The following is a 15,014-nucleotide window of genomic DNA, read 5'->3' as shown; positions in this document are numbered from 1 at the left end:
ACTAGACTAATAACACCCTGATGGTTATACAGGACATTTTTGGCATCTGTACACTGCTCTGAGAGTGACCTGCTAATTGAACCTGTACACCACTCTGTGCGCTCAGCACATGCCGTGCTCTGCACTTCAGAGCTGTATCTTGATCAATTGGAAGTGATCTCAAGACCCAGACTACCAATCAGAAACACTATGTAGTGCTTATCATATATGAAAAGTTTACAAACTGATAACTACACTTTAAATGCACATATACAGTTTAGAGGGGGAAAAGGAGTGAATCATTACATTTAATAATGTGTATATACTCCTTTTAGCAGCCATAATCTCCAATGTTTTGTATCCTCCAACATCTTTTTAGCTTGAGGTCATGGTCTCTTGCTCTTGCACTCTCCTGTGAAATGTTTTCATATACCTCCTGAATTTATTTTTCCCTAAATGGTTGTAGGGCATCTATTAGCTAAACAAGCCTGGATGCTCCTTCCACCATGCTTCACATGAGTTTGGGTGGGCAGGGTTCTTTTCCCTCCAAGCCTGGAGTGCATTTCTTCATGTGGCTTTGTGCACATGTTGAGTACATGGATGCAGAAATTTCTGCAACGTTTCTGAATCTCCTGGCAGGAAAAACGCAGCTGCGAAAATGCTCGTATTTGGTGCATATTTGCCCTGCGTTTTCGCCCGATTTGTGTGAAGTCAATGGTGAAAAACGCTGTCAAAAACGCATAGAATTGACATGCTGCAGATTATTTTCTGCACCAAATGTGCAAGTCAGAAATACTCAATGTGTGCATTATCATATATGTCATATATGTCAAGTTTCTCATTCACTTTGCTAGCATCAGGATCGCTTCAAATTTTGCTAGGAAATCTGCCAAGAAAAAAAAACGCACCAAATCTGCAGTGTGTGCACACGGCCTAAAAGTTCCACTTTTCTTCTATCTCTCCATAGAATGTTTTCCCAGAACCGTTGTGGAACAGTCAGGTGGTCCCAGGCAAACAGGAGCTGTGCCACAATGTTTTTTTTCTTTACACCTGCATTTGCTCTTGCAGCGTCCTTCCATGAATATAATTTTCGTTTAGTGTTCTAATAGAGAACAGAGGTTTCTGCAGGTTGCACAGTTTTCAGAAGTCTTTCTGTTAATTGTGTTGTTTCTCATTTCGATCATGATTGCAAACTGTGTTCTTGGAGTGATTTTAACAGGATAGTAGATTAATGTGCAGCCATGTCTTTAGCATTGCCTTTCTAGCCATTTCCAACTTCTTGCATTTCTAGAACAAGTTTTCTAAAGTCTAAAGGTGTTTCATTTAAAGGCATAGTTCACACTAAACTCATTGTCGGTAACCATGCTTTGTGCACGTTTATTTAATGAGCAAATCACCTCCACTGGAGCGTTCACATCACATTCTGCTACCTGCTGTGCACTTCATTGTTGGTTGAGTCTGAATGTCTAAGGATACCATTACACATAGCGACGCTCCAGCGATCCCGACAGCGATACGACCTGGTAAGGATCGCTGGTATGTTGCTACATGGTTGCTAGCTGTCAAACAGGCAGATCTACTCAAAGACGCAGCAACGATGCGGCGATCCGTATAATGACTTCGGCGGTCGTTGGGACCTTGTCACACAGCAGCTATTCTGAACGACTCACACCTGCGCCCCTGAGTTCTGAGTCACCAATGAGGTCCCTCGTCGATGTTCTGGGGCGTCAAACACCGATGCATGCTGGCCAGCGGGACACCAACGATCAAAAAATGGTCTAGGACATTCAAACATGATCAGCGATATCGCAGCAGGGGGCCGGTCGCCGCTATGTGTCACACGTAGCGAGATCGCTGACGCGTCACAAAATCTGTGACGTTTCAGTGATCTCGCTAATGATCTCGCTATGTGTGACGGGGCCTTTAGGGTATGCGCACTCGATCAGTAATCGCTTGTTCGATTCTGCTTACTTAAGCAGCGTCAAACCGCAGGGGACAGATGTTACAGCATAGTGAACAGGATTTCAAGAAATCCCTTGTCCGCTATGCGTCCACAGATGCCCGCGGATCAGCTGCCGAGACTGACATGCGGTGCTTCTCTCCAGATCGCAGCATGTCAATTTCTCTTGTGGAGGCGTTAATTTTCGCAAGAGCCGTTTCACCAGTAGAAATGTATTGGACCCTCTCATCCCTCGGCATCACAGACTTGGCCCTCTCCTGGATCTCATCATACCTAACAGACTGGACATTCAGCGTCTCCCACTCACACACCACCTCCTCACCTCGCCCCCTATCTGTCGGAGTCCCACAAGGTTCAGTCCTAGGGCCCCTGCTGTTCTCTATTTACACCTTTGGCCTGGGACAGCTCATAGAATCTCATGGCTTTCAGTATCATCTTTATGCTGATGACACACAGATCTACATCTCTGGACCAGATATCACCTCCCTACTAACCAGAATCCCTCAATGTCTGTCCACTATTTCATCCTTCTTCTCCACTAGATATCTGAAACTCAACATGGACAAAACAGAATTCATCATCTTTCCCCCATCTCACGTGACCCCCCCTACGAACCTATCAATTACAGTAAATGACTGCCCACTCTCCCCAGTCCCACAAGCTCGCTGCCTCGGAGTAATCCTTGATGCTGATCTCTCCTTCAAACCACATATCCAAACCCTTTCCACTTCCTGCCGACTTCAACTCAAAAATATTTCACGCATCCGTTCATTCCTCACCCAAGAATCTGCAAAAACCCTAGTCCATGCCCTCATCATCTCTCGCCTTGACTACTGCAACCTCATGCTCTGCGGCCTCCCCTCAAACACTCTCGCACCCCTCCAATCTATTCTAAACTCTGCTGCCCGACTAATCCACCTGTCCCCCCGCTATTCCCCAGCTTCTCCCCTCTGTCAATCCCTTCACTGGCTCCCAATTGCCCAGAGACTCCATTACAAAACCCTAACCATGACATACAAAGCCATCCACAACTTGTCTCCTCCATACATCTGTGACCTCGTCTCCCGGTACTTTCCTGCACGCAACCTCCGATCCTCACAAGATCTCCTTCTCTACTCCCCTCTTATCTCCTCTTCCCACAATCGCATACAAGATTTCTCTCGCGCATCACCCCTACTCTGGAACTCTCTACCACAACATATCAGACTCTCACCTACCATCGAAACCTTCAAAAAGAGCCTGAAGACCCACCTCTTCCGACAAGCCTATAACCTGCAGTAACCACCGATCGACCAAACCGCTGCACGACCAGCTCTACCCTCGCCTACTGTATTATCACCCATCCCTTGAAGATTGTGAGCCCTCGCGGGCAGGGTCCTCTCTCCTCCTGTACCAGTTATGACTTGTATTGTTTAAGATTATTGTATTTGTTTTTATGTATACCCCCCTCACATGTAAAGCGCCATGGAATAAATGGCGCTATAACAATAAATAATAATAATAATAATAATAATAATTGGACGCAGTAAATCGGCAATGGTTCAGTGAAGATATGCGGATACACTTGCGTTCAATAGACTACAGCGCTTTGGACGTAGGGGACATGCGCTGCATCCAAAGTGTTTGTCTTCCTGATTGAGGGCACATGGTTTAAAAGACGGTTTAGAAGACCAAATACAAGCGCTCAGTGCCTTCTTGGTGTGGCCAAACATTTAAAGATGCTTTGTCAGCACAGAATGACTGTTCAAACCAAGTACAGGCGCTCGGTGCCTCATGGGGGCCAAAAATATTCAGAATTGAGAGTCCTCAGTGGTTGACCCCTTTTAATGGCTAACTGAAAAGATGGTAACACATTGCAAGCTTTCCAGACTATTCAGGTCTCTTCATCAGGCATTGACATTGACAAATGCAAAATCTGAAGAATCACATATTTATGCACAACACAGCACAGAAATAATGCAATAGATAAGACAAGTGACTTGAAGCAGAGTTATCATTATGGGGGAGTGATAGACAGTTATGGCCATAAATATTGGACCAGTTCATAGATAAGGAGTGAAAGTTTTATTGTCCTCTGATTCGGGTCTGGTAATGTGTTGTGATGCCTCCACAAGGTCAGAAGCAAATTCCTTAATTGATGTAAAAAGACATAAATCCATGCAACACATTCATTCCGGCATTGAGTGTGTCAAAGGTAGTCATGAATTTGTACTCAGACTCGTCTCTCTGAGATGTGAAGTTACCTTTCAATACAAGTAATTTCATGTCCATGGTGCTGTGACCAGGCGTACAAAAATGGGGGCCAATCATTTAAAACCACCTTCCACCTGCTTGTTTTCCCTTTATCTATGAAGCCACAGCTGTCAATCAAAGAGGGGTTGTAGCTAGAGGAACAACAAGTAGGTGGTAAGGTTTAGTTAAATGATTGGCCTTGTTGTGATGCACAAAGCGGCATTGCTTGGTTTGAACAGTCATCCTGTGCTGACAGTCCCTTTAAATACACCTTCCCACCTGCTTGCTTTCCATCTAGCTCCACCTTTCTAGGGCTCTATACAGCCATAGTTGTCAATTAAAGACGAGGGAGAGGTGTGGAGATAGATGGAAAACAAGCTGGTATGTAATTGTTTGGCCCTGCCATGGTGCAACAAGCGCATGCACCTAGTTTAGGCAAACATTCTGTGCTGACATTCCTTTTAAATAAGGCCAACTGATTTTTAAAAAATGAAGTATTAGATACATTTTGACCTTTCTAACAGTGTCAGTCTTTTTTTGGGAACATAATAGTGTAGTTGTCTACTATGCTAAAAAGCAACATTCCGCAAAAAATGACAAGAATGTTTATATCTTAACGGAAACCTGTCGCTTGATCCTGATTTACGCTGCTGAAACCACAGGCAGCATGGATTAACGCCTGACTGCACAATTGCAGCCGGTAAGGTTTTTCTTCTGAAGCACTCCGGCCGAGACCATAGCCTGAGACGAGACTAGCCTGGCGCTACCAATGGCAGTCTTGTAACGCTACACTATTCTCATTGATTAACACACACAGTTGTTGTCCAGAGACTAGTTTGTACTTTATCGTTAATTGGAATATAAATGGACAGTAGCACTTAGAATAAATGAGCAGTATGTTCCCCATTTTTTTTCTTTTTCATCCTATTATTTGTGACCTATATACAGTGGGGAAAAAAGTATTTAGTCAGCCACCAATTGTGCAAGTTCTCCCCCTTAAAAAGATGAGAGAGGCCTGTAATTGACATCATATGTAGACTGCAACTAAGAGTCAAAATGAGAAAACAAATCCAGAAAATGTCTTGTCTGATTTGGCAAGATTTATTTTGCAAATTATGGTGGAAAATAAGTATTTGGCCATTAACAAAAGATCATCTCAATATTTTATTATATAGCCTTTGTTAGCAATGACAGAGGTCAAACGTTTTCTGTTAGTCTTGCGTGGAGCCACAGATCGAGGGAGATTATCAGTGGTCTTGTATGTCTTCCATTTTCTTATTATTGCTCCCACAGTTGATTTCATTACACCAAGCTGCTTGCCTATTGGAGATCCAGTCTTCCCAGCCTGGTGCAGGGCTATAATTTTATTTCTGGTGTCCTTCGATAGCTCTTTGGTCTTCTCCATAGTAGAGTTTAGAGTGTGACTGTGTGAGGTCATGGACAGGTGTCTTTTATACTGATAACAAGTTCAAACAGGTGCCATTACTACAGGTAGTGAGTGGAGGACAGAGGAGCCTCTTAAAGAAGAAGTTACAGGTCTGTGAGAGCCAGAAATCTTGCATGTTTTTAGGTGACCAAATACTTATTTTCCACCATAATTTGCTAAATAAATCTTGCCAAATCAGACAAGGTGATTTTCTGGATTTGTTTCCTCATTTTGACTGAGTTGTGGTCTACCTATGATGCCAATTACAGGCCGCTCTCATCTTTTTAAGTGGGAGAACTTGCCCAATTGGTGGCTGACTAAATCCTTTTTTCCCCACTGTATGAAATAGTCTTTGAACTACTGTCAGGATGGTTCTAGCATAGCATTGTACCGCATGTACCGTGCAACTACGGAGAATAAATACGTGCACTATTATTCTAGGACTTTTGTGCTCCCACCACTTGTTAGGCCTTGATCTACTGGACAGATTTTAACAAATAATCGGTAATATCTTGGCTATTGTAGGTCAGGCCTTTGCTGTATTCTCTAACATGGCTGAGAAACGTCCGGTCTTTGTTTTCTTTTAATGTTTGATCGGTTATAACAGACAGCGCAGTAAGTTTGTGCCGCTGAGTAAATAAAGGCTGGGTCTCGCTTTGTCTCTTTCACTTTTCACTTTGTGTGCACACAAACCACATCTAGAGAGTATGAAGCTGTACTCTTTCCTAAACATTAAGCTTTTGTTACACCCCCAAAGAGTTTACCTTATACTATATACATGTCAAGAATAATGTAAAAGTTAAGAAAAATAATTTGTTTAAAGGTAATAAGATATATAAAATCGTAGAATTTTTAGTCTTTGCTTGCTTTTATAAATTTATCGTGTGTGTAAAATACAACATATTATACATGTGTGCATACACACATTATATATACAGACTTTTAGGACCAGACTAAGGGGAAATGTCATGTTTGGTAGCAGGGAACTATGTATTTCCCTCCTCCATTGAGCCAGTCTAGATGTTGTCTATGACCCTGGCTAATCACCTGCAATGCTCATGTATCATATAAAAGGATTATTATAAAATTTACAGGACATGTACAAAATAATCTGTCTAGCAGCATGTTGTCAAGGAAACATGATTTCCCCATACAGAAATAATAAGATATAACACAAAGTAACTCCCAATGAATGAAGAACTTATTTACAGCACCAAAACTGGAGTACGAACATCAAGGTGTGTGACTAAAATATCAGATTTTACTAATGAACAAAACACACAATCATGCATATATTTACACATTAAGTGGAGGACCAAGGGAGATTAAAAAATAATATCCCACAAGGATTAGCAGGCTATAGTTTAATAAAAAAAAAAAAAAGGCTTAACAAGAACTAGTGCTAATAAGTAGTGTAACACAAACCGGTCAAGAAGACAGTTGAACAAATCGGGGTATAGCACATAATAGGTCACTGTCTAATTACCAATGTGTTCTAGCATAATGTAAACACATATAAAGTTTCAGCAGCCATTACATTTAAACTGCTTACCTATAGTAAAGTGCATGTGCACAATCGTGGTGGAGATCCCCAACGCGCGTTTCGTGTTTGCATTCTCAAGGGGAGTGTACGTCTGGGCATGTCAACCCTGGCATTTATAGTAAATAAAGTATGGCAGCAAGCATATCGGTGTATGTGAGGTGTGCCCCAAGTATCAGCGATTCTGGATGGACACATGTCACGGAGAAAACTCCTGATGACCTCACGGACATATGCACTTCCTATTAGGAGACCGTAGGGGACAGAGCCTCATGGGGAAGCAGAGTGCATGCAAACGGCCATGTTTTTGTAGCCTAGTGGTTATCACCTTCTAGTATAGTATCTAATAGCTGAAATGTGCTAGCATCGATTAACAGGAGCCAAGGAAAGGAAGAAGTAAAAGAAAAAAGAAGCATCTAAAAATGGGGATGAGGAAGGAAAAAAGAAAGGGAGAGTGAGAGTGAATGTGAGTAAAAGCAGTTATTTGGTTAGGAGCTGTGCACTAGGCTAGGCTCTGGGGAGGCAGGATTTTGCCTGTGTAGTTAGCGGCCAGCCAGCCTGGGATTTATGTAGTGTCCTGCAGTTTCCTGTTGTACTGAACCAATACCGATTGTGGCCAGATGTATCAAACCTGTGTGACATGAGCTGTGCCTGGGAAGTGCCCATCTTGCCCAGCCTATGGTGATCCTGTGAGCTAATCCCTAATTTTGTCAATATATGGACATATAATTGGCCTTTCCTAGAAAGAAAATTATTTTTTTTTTTCCCCGAAGTAATAATATTTTATTCAACATAAACAACTTTCAGCTCTATCCGTTTAATGCATTCATAAAAAAGTAATTCTAATCCTTTATTTTAAAATAAAAAATGTTATCCTGTTCCACCAACCATGACTGCACAGCATCAATTACAATCTTTTTTTTTTTTTTTTTTTTTTTGTGGCCAAATCAGGAGAATATGGCCAATGATTGACAATTTCAGAGCTGATTTCATTGAGTTTTTGCAGGGCAACAGAAGACTTGTGTGGGGGGGCTGGGGGCGCAATGCAAAACACATTTGGAAAGTTTGACCTGACGTTACAATATTTACCCAACATGGCTTTAATCACAATTTCAAAATGACATGACTTTTTTTTGCTGGAACATAGCTCATGCACTCATCACGGTTAATACTTGTTCTCATAGCAACAGGATTTATTTTCGACTGCTAGAAATTATTCAAGACCTGTGTGCATGCAAATGGCTATGTTTGTGTATGGACGTATTTATATTCACATATGTATGTGTGTACATGCGCACACACACACACCAAAGCTAAACTGTTACTCAAATCTGCAATCAAAATAGCGAAGCAACAAGAGGACAAACGTACCGACCTACTTACTTACATACACACACAAAGACATTGGGTAGTAAAAAAGTTATGATAAATGCCAAACAAGTGATTTTTTTTGCTTACTGTGTACATATACTACTAATAGATTTCACACAGTCGTCATCATCATCCCTATAGGTCATACTAATGTAAGGTATGGATAGTTGAACAGAAAGGTAACCTGTTTCTAGTTTTGTAAAGCATCTGTTTGCATGGTAAGCGTAACACCACAACAGATAGATGACTGCTACCTCTTTCTTTTTCAGAAACGTGCAAAAGGACAGTCCTTATTTGTGAAGGTCTGTGAGCACCTCAACCTATTGGAGACGGATTATTTTGGACTGATCTACAATGATAATGCGGAACAGAAGGTACGAAGAAAAATTCCGTATAGTATTGGCACAGAAATAAATAATTAGAATAATATAAGGGTCATTTCTTACCTGTTTCTCATCCATAAATAGTGTGTTAACTCCTAAAAGTCAGAGGTAACTTAATGTTAGGTTACTGTGGGTCAGGTGTGTCTGTGAGGTTTGGTGTCTCAGATTGCCCTACTCTTAATTAGCTTTGTCAGATTTGCTGCCTTGGTAGTATGTTGTCCAATGTTTTTGTTGTGGTCACACATTTAGAGGGCATTAATCATTAGTAGTACTTTTGTGTTAATCATCAAAGCACACAACTGATGGATAATGTAAAATAATCATTAGCCTCGGGTTCTAATTGTACACACTTTTGGGCTATGTTCACATGTCCAGAAGTGATCAGTTAGAACAGAACAAGCAGCAATCCGTTGGCAAAAAAGTTGTGCAGACACAACTTTTTAGTCAATGTTTAACTAATCTGATCTCTGCTAGATCCGTGTTTTTTTTTTTTTTTGTTTTTTTTTTTTTACATTGAAGTCTATGGAAAACAGATCAGTTAGTCAGCCACCCATTTTTATTTCATTTTTGCATATAAAAAGTAAATAAATCCCAGTGAGCATGAGTTATATATAAATCTCGTCTATCTTTCTGGAACCATAAGGGTACGTGCACACGCTGCGGAATCCGCTGCGGATTAATCCGCAGGGATTTTGCAAAAAAACCGCAGATAATCCACAGGTCAAAAGACCTGTGGATTATCTGCGGTTTTGCCTGCGGTTTGGTCCTGCGGATTCACTATCTCCACAATGGTGGAGATAGGAACCCGCAGCGGTTTCCGCAGAAAGAATTGACATGCAATTCTTTCTGCGGATTCAAAACCGCAGCAAATCCGCGCGGATTTTTCCGCAGCGTCGGCACAGCGGTTTTTTTTTACCATTCATTTGGTACTGTACACCGCAGCTAAAACTGCTGCGGGTCCGCAGCGGCCAAAACCGCTGCGGAAACGCAGCGGAATCCGCAGCGTGTGCACACAGCCTTATATGGCATGATCATACTCTGCAGAAAAAAGACTTACAAACCTCTCATTGTGGAAATTTGGCCTAGTGGTGACATCTTATCGACACGTGCTGAAGCCCTAAAGTAACATGGTCTCCTGGTGGCATGCTTTGTAGGAATGATATGGAAGTCACTGCCTTTCCGTATTGGTCACCTAGTCGCTAGTGTCTGATGCTCATGCGTTATACTGCAGCTATGCCTATTTTCGGGGGATACTGCATACGAGCACAAGCTGACTAGGAGTCTAGCTCATGGGCAGCTGATTCCCATTACTAAATATTACAGTAAATGAATTATGCCACCAGTGAGAGGGGAACATGCATGCGATGGCAATAAGCCTCACTTATGCTCTACGTTGCCAAATTCCGGTCGCCGGTGAATTGATGACCAATGTTATACATTCGCCCCTGGATCTGATAATCCGTGTCGGGCGTCCATCTCAGTCCTTCAGTTTCCGCATATCCATTTTATTATGACATTGGCGTTCTGCATCCAGGGTTTGTAAGTAAACCGTCTGCCGTCCATTTTCAGCATTCTATGTGGCTTATTTCTAATGATTGTTGCTCCATATTTTACCCTGAAAAACATGAAATCCACATTTAAGACATGCAGATTTTGCCATGGATTTGCAGAATTTTTTTCCTTTGTCTGTACTGATCCTAAGACTAAATCTGCTGATGTTGCTATTAAAGGTTTATTTCCCAGTATGTGTTGCATTAGTATTTCTGGTTTGTATCTTTCTGTACGGAGATGCTGTAAATTCCAGTCCTTTGCCTGAACATATTCTTATAGTTGACTTTTCCTGGGGGAATCTCTGCGCTTGCTCATATGTAGATGACACATTTCAGTGCCTTGGTGGGCTTCTCCGCGCGATGCTGTTAGGAGTGTCTCTTTTCCTTCCATTTATGTGACTTGTTCAGAGTATTACGATATACAAAAGTGTGTTTTCTTTCTTGGCACTGATCCCCTCTGATTCAGTTTTTCCTGCCTGGGTTGCTGCCTTTCTAGATTAGAATGCCTTACTTCTGTGACCTTCAGCCAATGTTGTGTTGAATGCTGAATGATGTGTTTTCACTTGTCCCAGTGCAGTCAGTACAGTGACCCATTTATGAGCCAGCTGTTGTGCTGGATTGCAGCTGCAGAATGGGTAAGCGGAATGCCAGGCACTCTTGTGTGTGGCACCACAGAAGCACTCCGACTCCATTGTAAGACCGTAGAAGATGAGGAGACCTGCAACCCCTGACATCAATATTCTGTCCTGCTGATAGATGCAGACTCCTGTTAAATGCTTATTGCCATCTTCATAAGAGTGTTGTTGGATAGCGGCACTTTTGCAATGTACTGTAAATTAAAGTTTTTAACAATTCTTGATTGAACATTTTTTTTTTTCTTGTTTAGAGCACATTGCCTATGCGATCCACCACCACTACTGCTGTTTAGATTGTAAGCACTGTACTGAAGCTGGCCCAGGAGAAGGAGATAAGAAAGCGATCACAGGCATCTTCAGTGCAGTGCTTACAAGCTCAGTAGAAAGCACTGTGCATGTTTGATCACCCCTGTTGGACAGAAGTGGGAGCCCGTCAGCTAGGAAATGTGCTGTATGCAAAAGAAGTGTTAAGGTGTCCAGCCGTTCTGGAAATTTTAATAAACTGTACAGCAGAAATGCTTGTGCTATCTGACAATACCCATTCATGAACATAGAAATGACTCTTAATAATAATAATAATAATAATAATAATAATAATAATAATAATAATAATCTTTATATAGCGCCAACATATTCCGCAGCGCTTTACAGTTTACCGTAACTTCTGCATACTTGTATTTGACATGCCAAACTGAAACTTTAAAGAAACTTCTAAGTAGAGATGGGCAAACCTGATAAATAAAGTTTTGCGTCCATACTGAACACCTACTGTTCGGGCACAGACACCGAACACGGACTTCACCAGGAAGTATGTATTATTGTTTAGGTTCAGCCCCTGAACAATGGGTGTTTGTCGCGCTGTCATGTGAATGACAGCGTGGCAAACGCTGCTTCTGATCAGCGGTAAGACAGCCGCAGTTCTCATGCTGTCAAAAGACAGCATGAGGGTGCAGTTGTGATCAGAGGTATAAACTTTACCTCCAGTCACTGGTGTTGGCTGATAGGACTACTGATCTGCAGATTGAATCAAAATAAAACTTGTCTTTTTCTAGCGACACATAAATATATGGACAGAAACTGGTGTGTGAATGTGGCCTTGTATTGAATCTTCTGTAGCTCAACCTGCTCAAGTCCTCCTGCTCTACTACATGAAGGTCAGACCGCATTTGTGCTTGGTGTAGAATGTTTTTTTTCTTACCCAGTATTCTGTTTTTTCATTGTAGAACTGGTTGGATCCTGCAAAGGAAATAAAAAGGCAAATAAGAAGTAAGTACTGTACTTTCCTCCTTGTGACCCTGTGGAACACCTTTAAAGCTTGGGTTTACATTCTGAGCACCTTAGATTGTCTGTAAATACACTCTCACAAGTCTGCTGGTTATAATCGAGAGTGAGCAGTCAACAAACATTATTCATCTCCATGAAAGAATTAACTTGCTGCAGTTTTTAAAAAAAACACCAATACGCAAGACAAAACACAGTGTGAATCTGCATATAGAAATCTTTATTTTGCTGTTACTGTAAAAGCGGTTTCTGGTTTTTTTTTTTTTTTTAATATACACACAGAAAAACTGCAGCAAAATCTCTAGGTGTGAACAAGCTGTTACACTGCTGTGCATTTTGGGAAAGGTATTTCTTTACGTCACACTAAGCGACTTACCAGCGATCCCGACACCGATATCAAGGTGTCAGGATCGCTGGTAAGTCGCTATGTGATCGCTGGTGAACTGTCACACAGACAGTTTCACCAGCGATCAGCACAGCGATGCCAAGCGTGCGGCATCGCTGTAAAAAATAAAAAAAAATATAGTTATTCTCACCTTCCGATGTCCCGCGCAGTCTTCCGGCCTCTCTCCACGCTCCGGTCCCAGTGATCCTTTGCACGAATGACCGCGAGACTTTATCCCTCGAGACCGTGACATCTCACGGTCATTCGTGCAAAGGATCACTGGGACCGGAGCGTGGAGAGAGGCAGGATGGCTGAACAGGACGTCGGAAGATGAGAATAACTATATTTTTTATTTTTTTTATTATTTTTTTTTTACACCTGATCGCTGGTCTCCCACTATCACACACAGCGATGCGTGCTGGCCAGCAGGAGACCAGCGACCAAAGAAATGTCCAGAGGTTTCTTCCAGCGATCAGCGATACCGGCAGGGGGGCCGCTCGCTGATCGCTGTCACACACAGCGATCTCGCTGGTGAGATCGCTGTTACGTCACAAAACTTGTGACTCAGCAGCGATCTCGCTACCGAGATCACTTAGTGAGATGGGGCCTTTAGATCAACGGTTCTTAAACAATGTGGCTAATATCTGAAACACAAGGAGTAGGACGTTTTCACTGGCGTTTACATGAGCAAATCTTTTTTAGAGTTTAGGTACATAATTGATTGATTTCCTGGCTGTAAAGTTTACACCTCTTTGTCACTGGGTATGAGTTAATCATTATGATTAAAACACAGAACGTTTGCCTAATCATTTAAAAAAAATGTAATCCTTCTAAACAGTGTATTCAAGAGGAGAGTTTGTGTCACTGGTGGTAACGCTCAAAAGTTACTGTAGGGCTGCCACCATTCAGGTCATTGGATCAATCCAAGCCCATGTTGTTGCATTTATGCCACATAGTAGGGCTATTGCACTGGATAGTGTGCCCTGTAGGAAGCCAGTGTTTCTAATGTACACCTTACCTGATCACTTGGAATGGAGACACTTGTCTATCTCAAGTTAGATTGGCTTGGGAGCAGCCTGGGTTTTTATACTAACATTACCTTTCACATGGGTAGGCATAATAAAGTATCTGACCAGAGAGATGGATGGGCGGCGTAATGACTGCACTCCTTTATGGCCAATGTTCTGTAGGCATGACTGCTACTCATACACTTAGACGGGGCTGACAGTCATGGGACCTAGAAAGTCATCAATGGCCGTCACCATCATTAAAGCTGAGATCCATGGTATCATTGTTGTCTGATAACCTTAAGGGAATGAAATGCATACTACACGTATACCTCCTGGTTGGATTATGGTGACATACAGCTCTGGCAAAAATGAAGAGACCACTTTCAGCTGTTCAGTTTGTCTGGTTTTTCTCTTTATAGTTCTCCGAAGGAATGTTTCATGGCCTATAAGTTGCTAATTGAGTGCAGACAACCCCAAAACACATATCTGCAAATTGTTTGTTGTGGCTTTTTTTATTGGCTCGTAAAAGGGGTCAATATTGACTTTTAGGGTTTGTTCCCCCAATAATTTCTCAAAGGAGCATTGCATGGCCTATAAGTATCAACAAGGAGCGACATCTTCCAGACTTACATCTCTGCAGCATATACAGTGTTGACGTATTCTGTAACACTGTGGTTAGCATGTTAGCAATCCTGAGTTCAGACCCAACTGAAGGGCGGCACCATCACCGTCTGGAGGAGTTTATAGGTGGTGCTAAAGTTCCAGTCCTCTTCGTCTCTGAAGAGGCTGTTTCCTTTTTACATTCTCTGGGGAATTACCGTAGATTGTGATCTCACTAACACCTATTTAGCATTCTCCAGAAAGGAAAACTTTATTTCTTACACCCCCTGTCAGGATCTGTCTCCTAGCCAAATCTGTTCTCCTGCTTTGCACTGATGAGAGGCAAACACGTCTGGAAATGGAATTTGTTTGGCGTCTTCTCCTAAGTCGTGGCATAGCCCTTCAAAGGCTCAATGTTGACTTTTAGGTTTGCTACATCCAATAGTTGACACTAGAGTTTGTTCTCTTCCTCTCAGAACAGGTACTTTATTTATGTTTTTTATTGATTGTTGTATCCACATTCCAAAAACGTACTGATAAGTTACCGATTTTCTCCGAGATTTACTCAACTGTTGGGGAAAGGGACTGATATGAATTTCAACAATCCATAATTTTTCTAACCCTCTGGTTTTAGTTTTCTTTATGTCCCAAAAAAAAAAAAT

At 41.9% G+C, this 15,014-nt stretch overlaps 1 protein-coding gene across 13 annotated transcripts in view; it reads left to right on the top strand.

The window, feature by feature from the left end:
- The window catches only part of EPB41L2 (erythrocyte membrane protein band 4.1 like 2), a 178,060-nt gene that overhangs the window by 93,001 nt on the left and 70,045 nt on the right, over positions 1–15,014 (top strand). For all 13 annotated transcript variants that reach the window (XM_073575800.1, XM_073575799.1, XM_073575801.1 and 10 more), the window contains exons 4-5: positions 8,778–8,882; positions 12,300–12,342. In XM_073575800.1, coding sequence (XP_073431901.1) covers positions 8,778–8,882; positions 12,300–12,342 — 148 coding nt within the window. The remainder of the gene's footprint in view (positions 1–8,777; positions 8,883–12,299; positions 12,343–15,014) is intronic.

Source organism: Dendrobates tinctorius, unplaced genomic scaffold (genome assembly GCF_039654945.1).
Source record: "Dendrobates tinctorius isolate UK_male_01 unplaced genomic scaffold, ASM3965494v1 ptg000046l, whole genome shotgun sequence".
Classification (NCBI taxonomy): domain Eukaryota; kingdom Metazoa; phylum Chordata; class Amphibia; order Anura; family Dendrobatidae; genus Dendrobates; species Dendrobates tinctorius.
The sequence above is the reverse complement of the archived record's forward strand: the minus strand, read 5'-3'. Positions and strand labels throughout refer to the sequence as shown.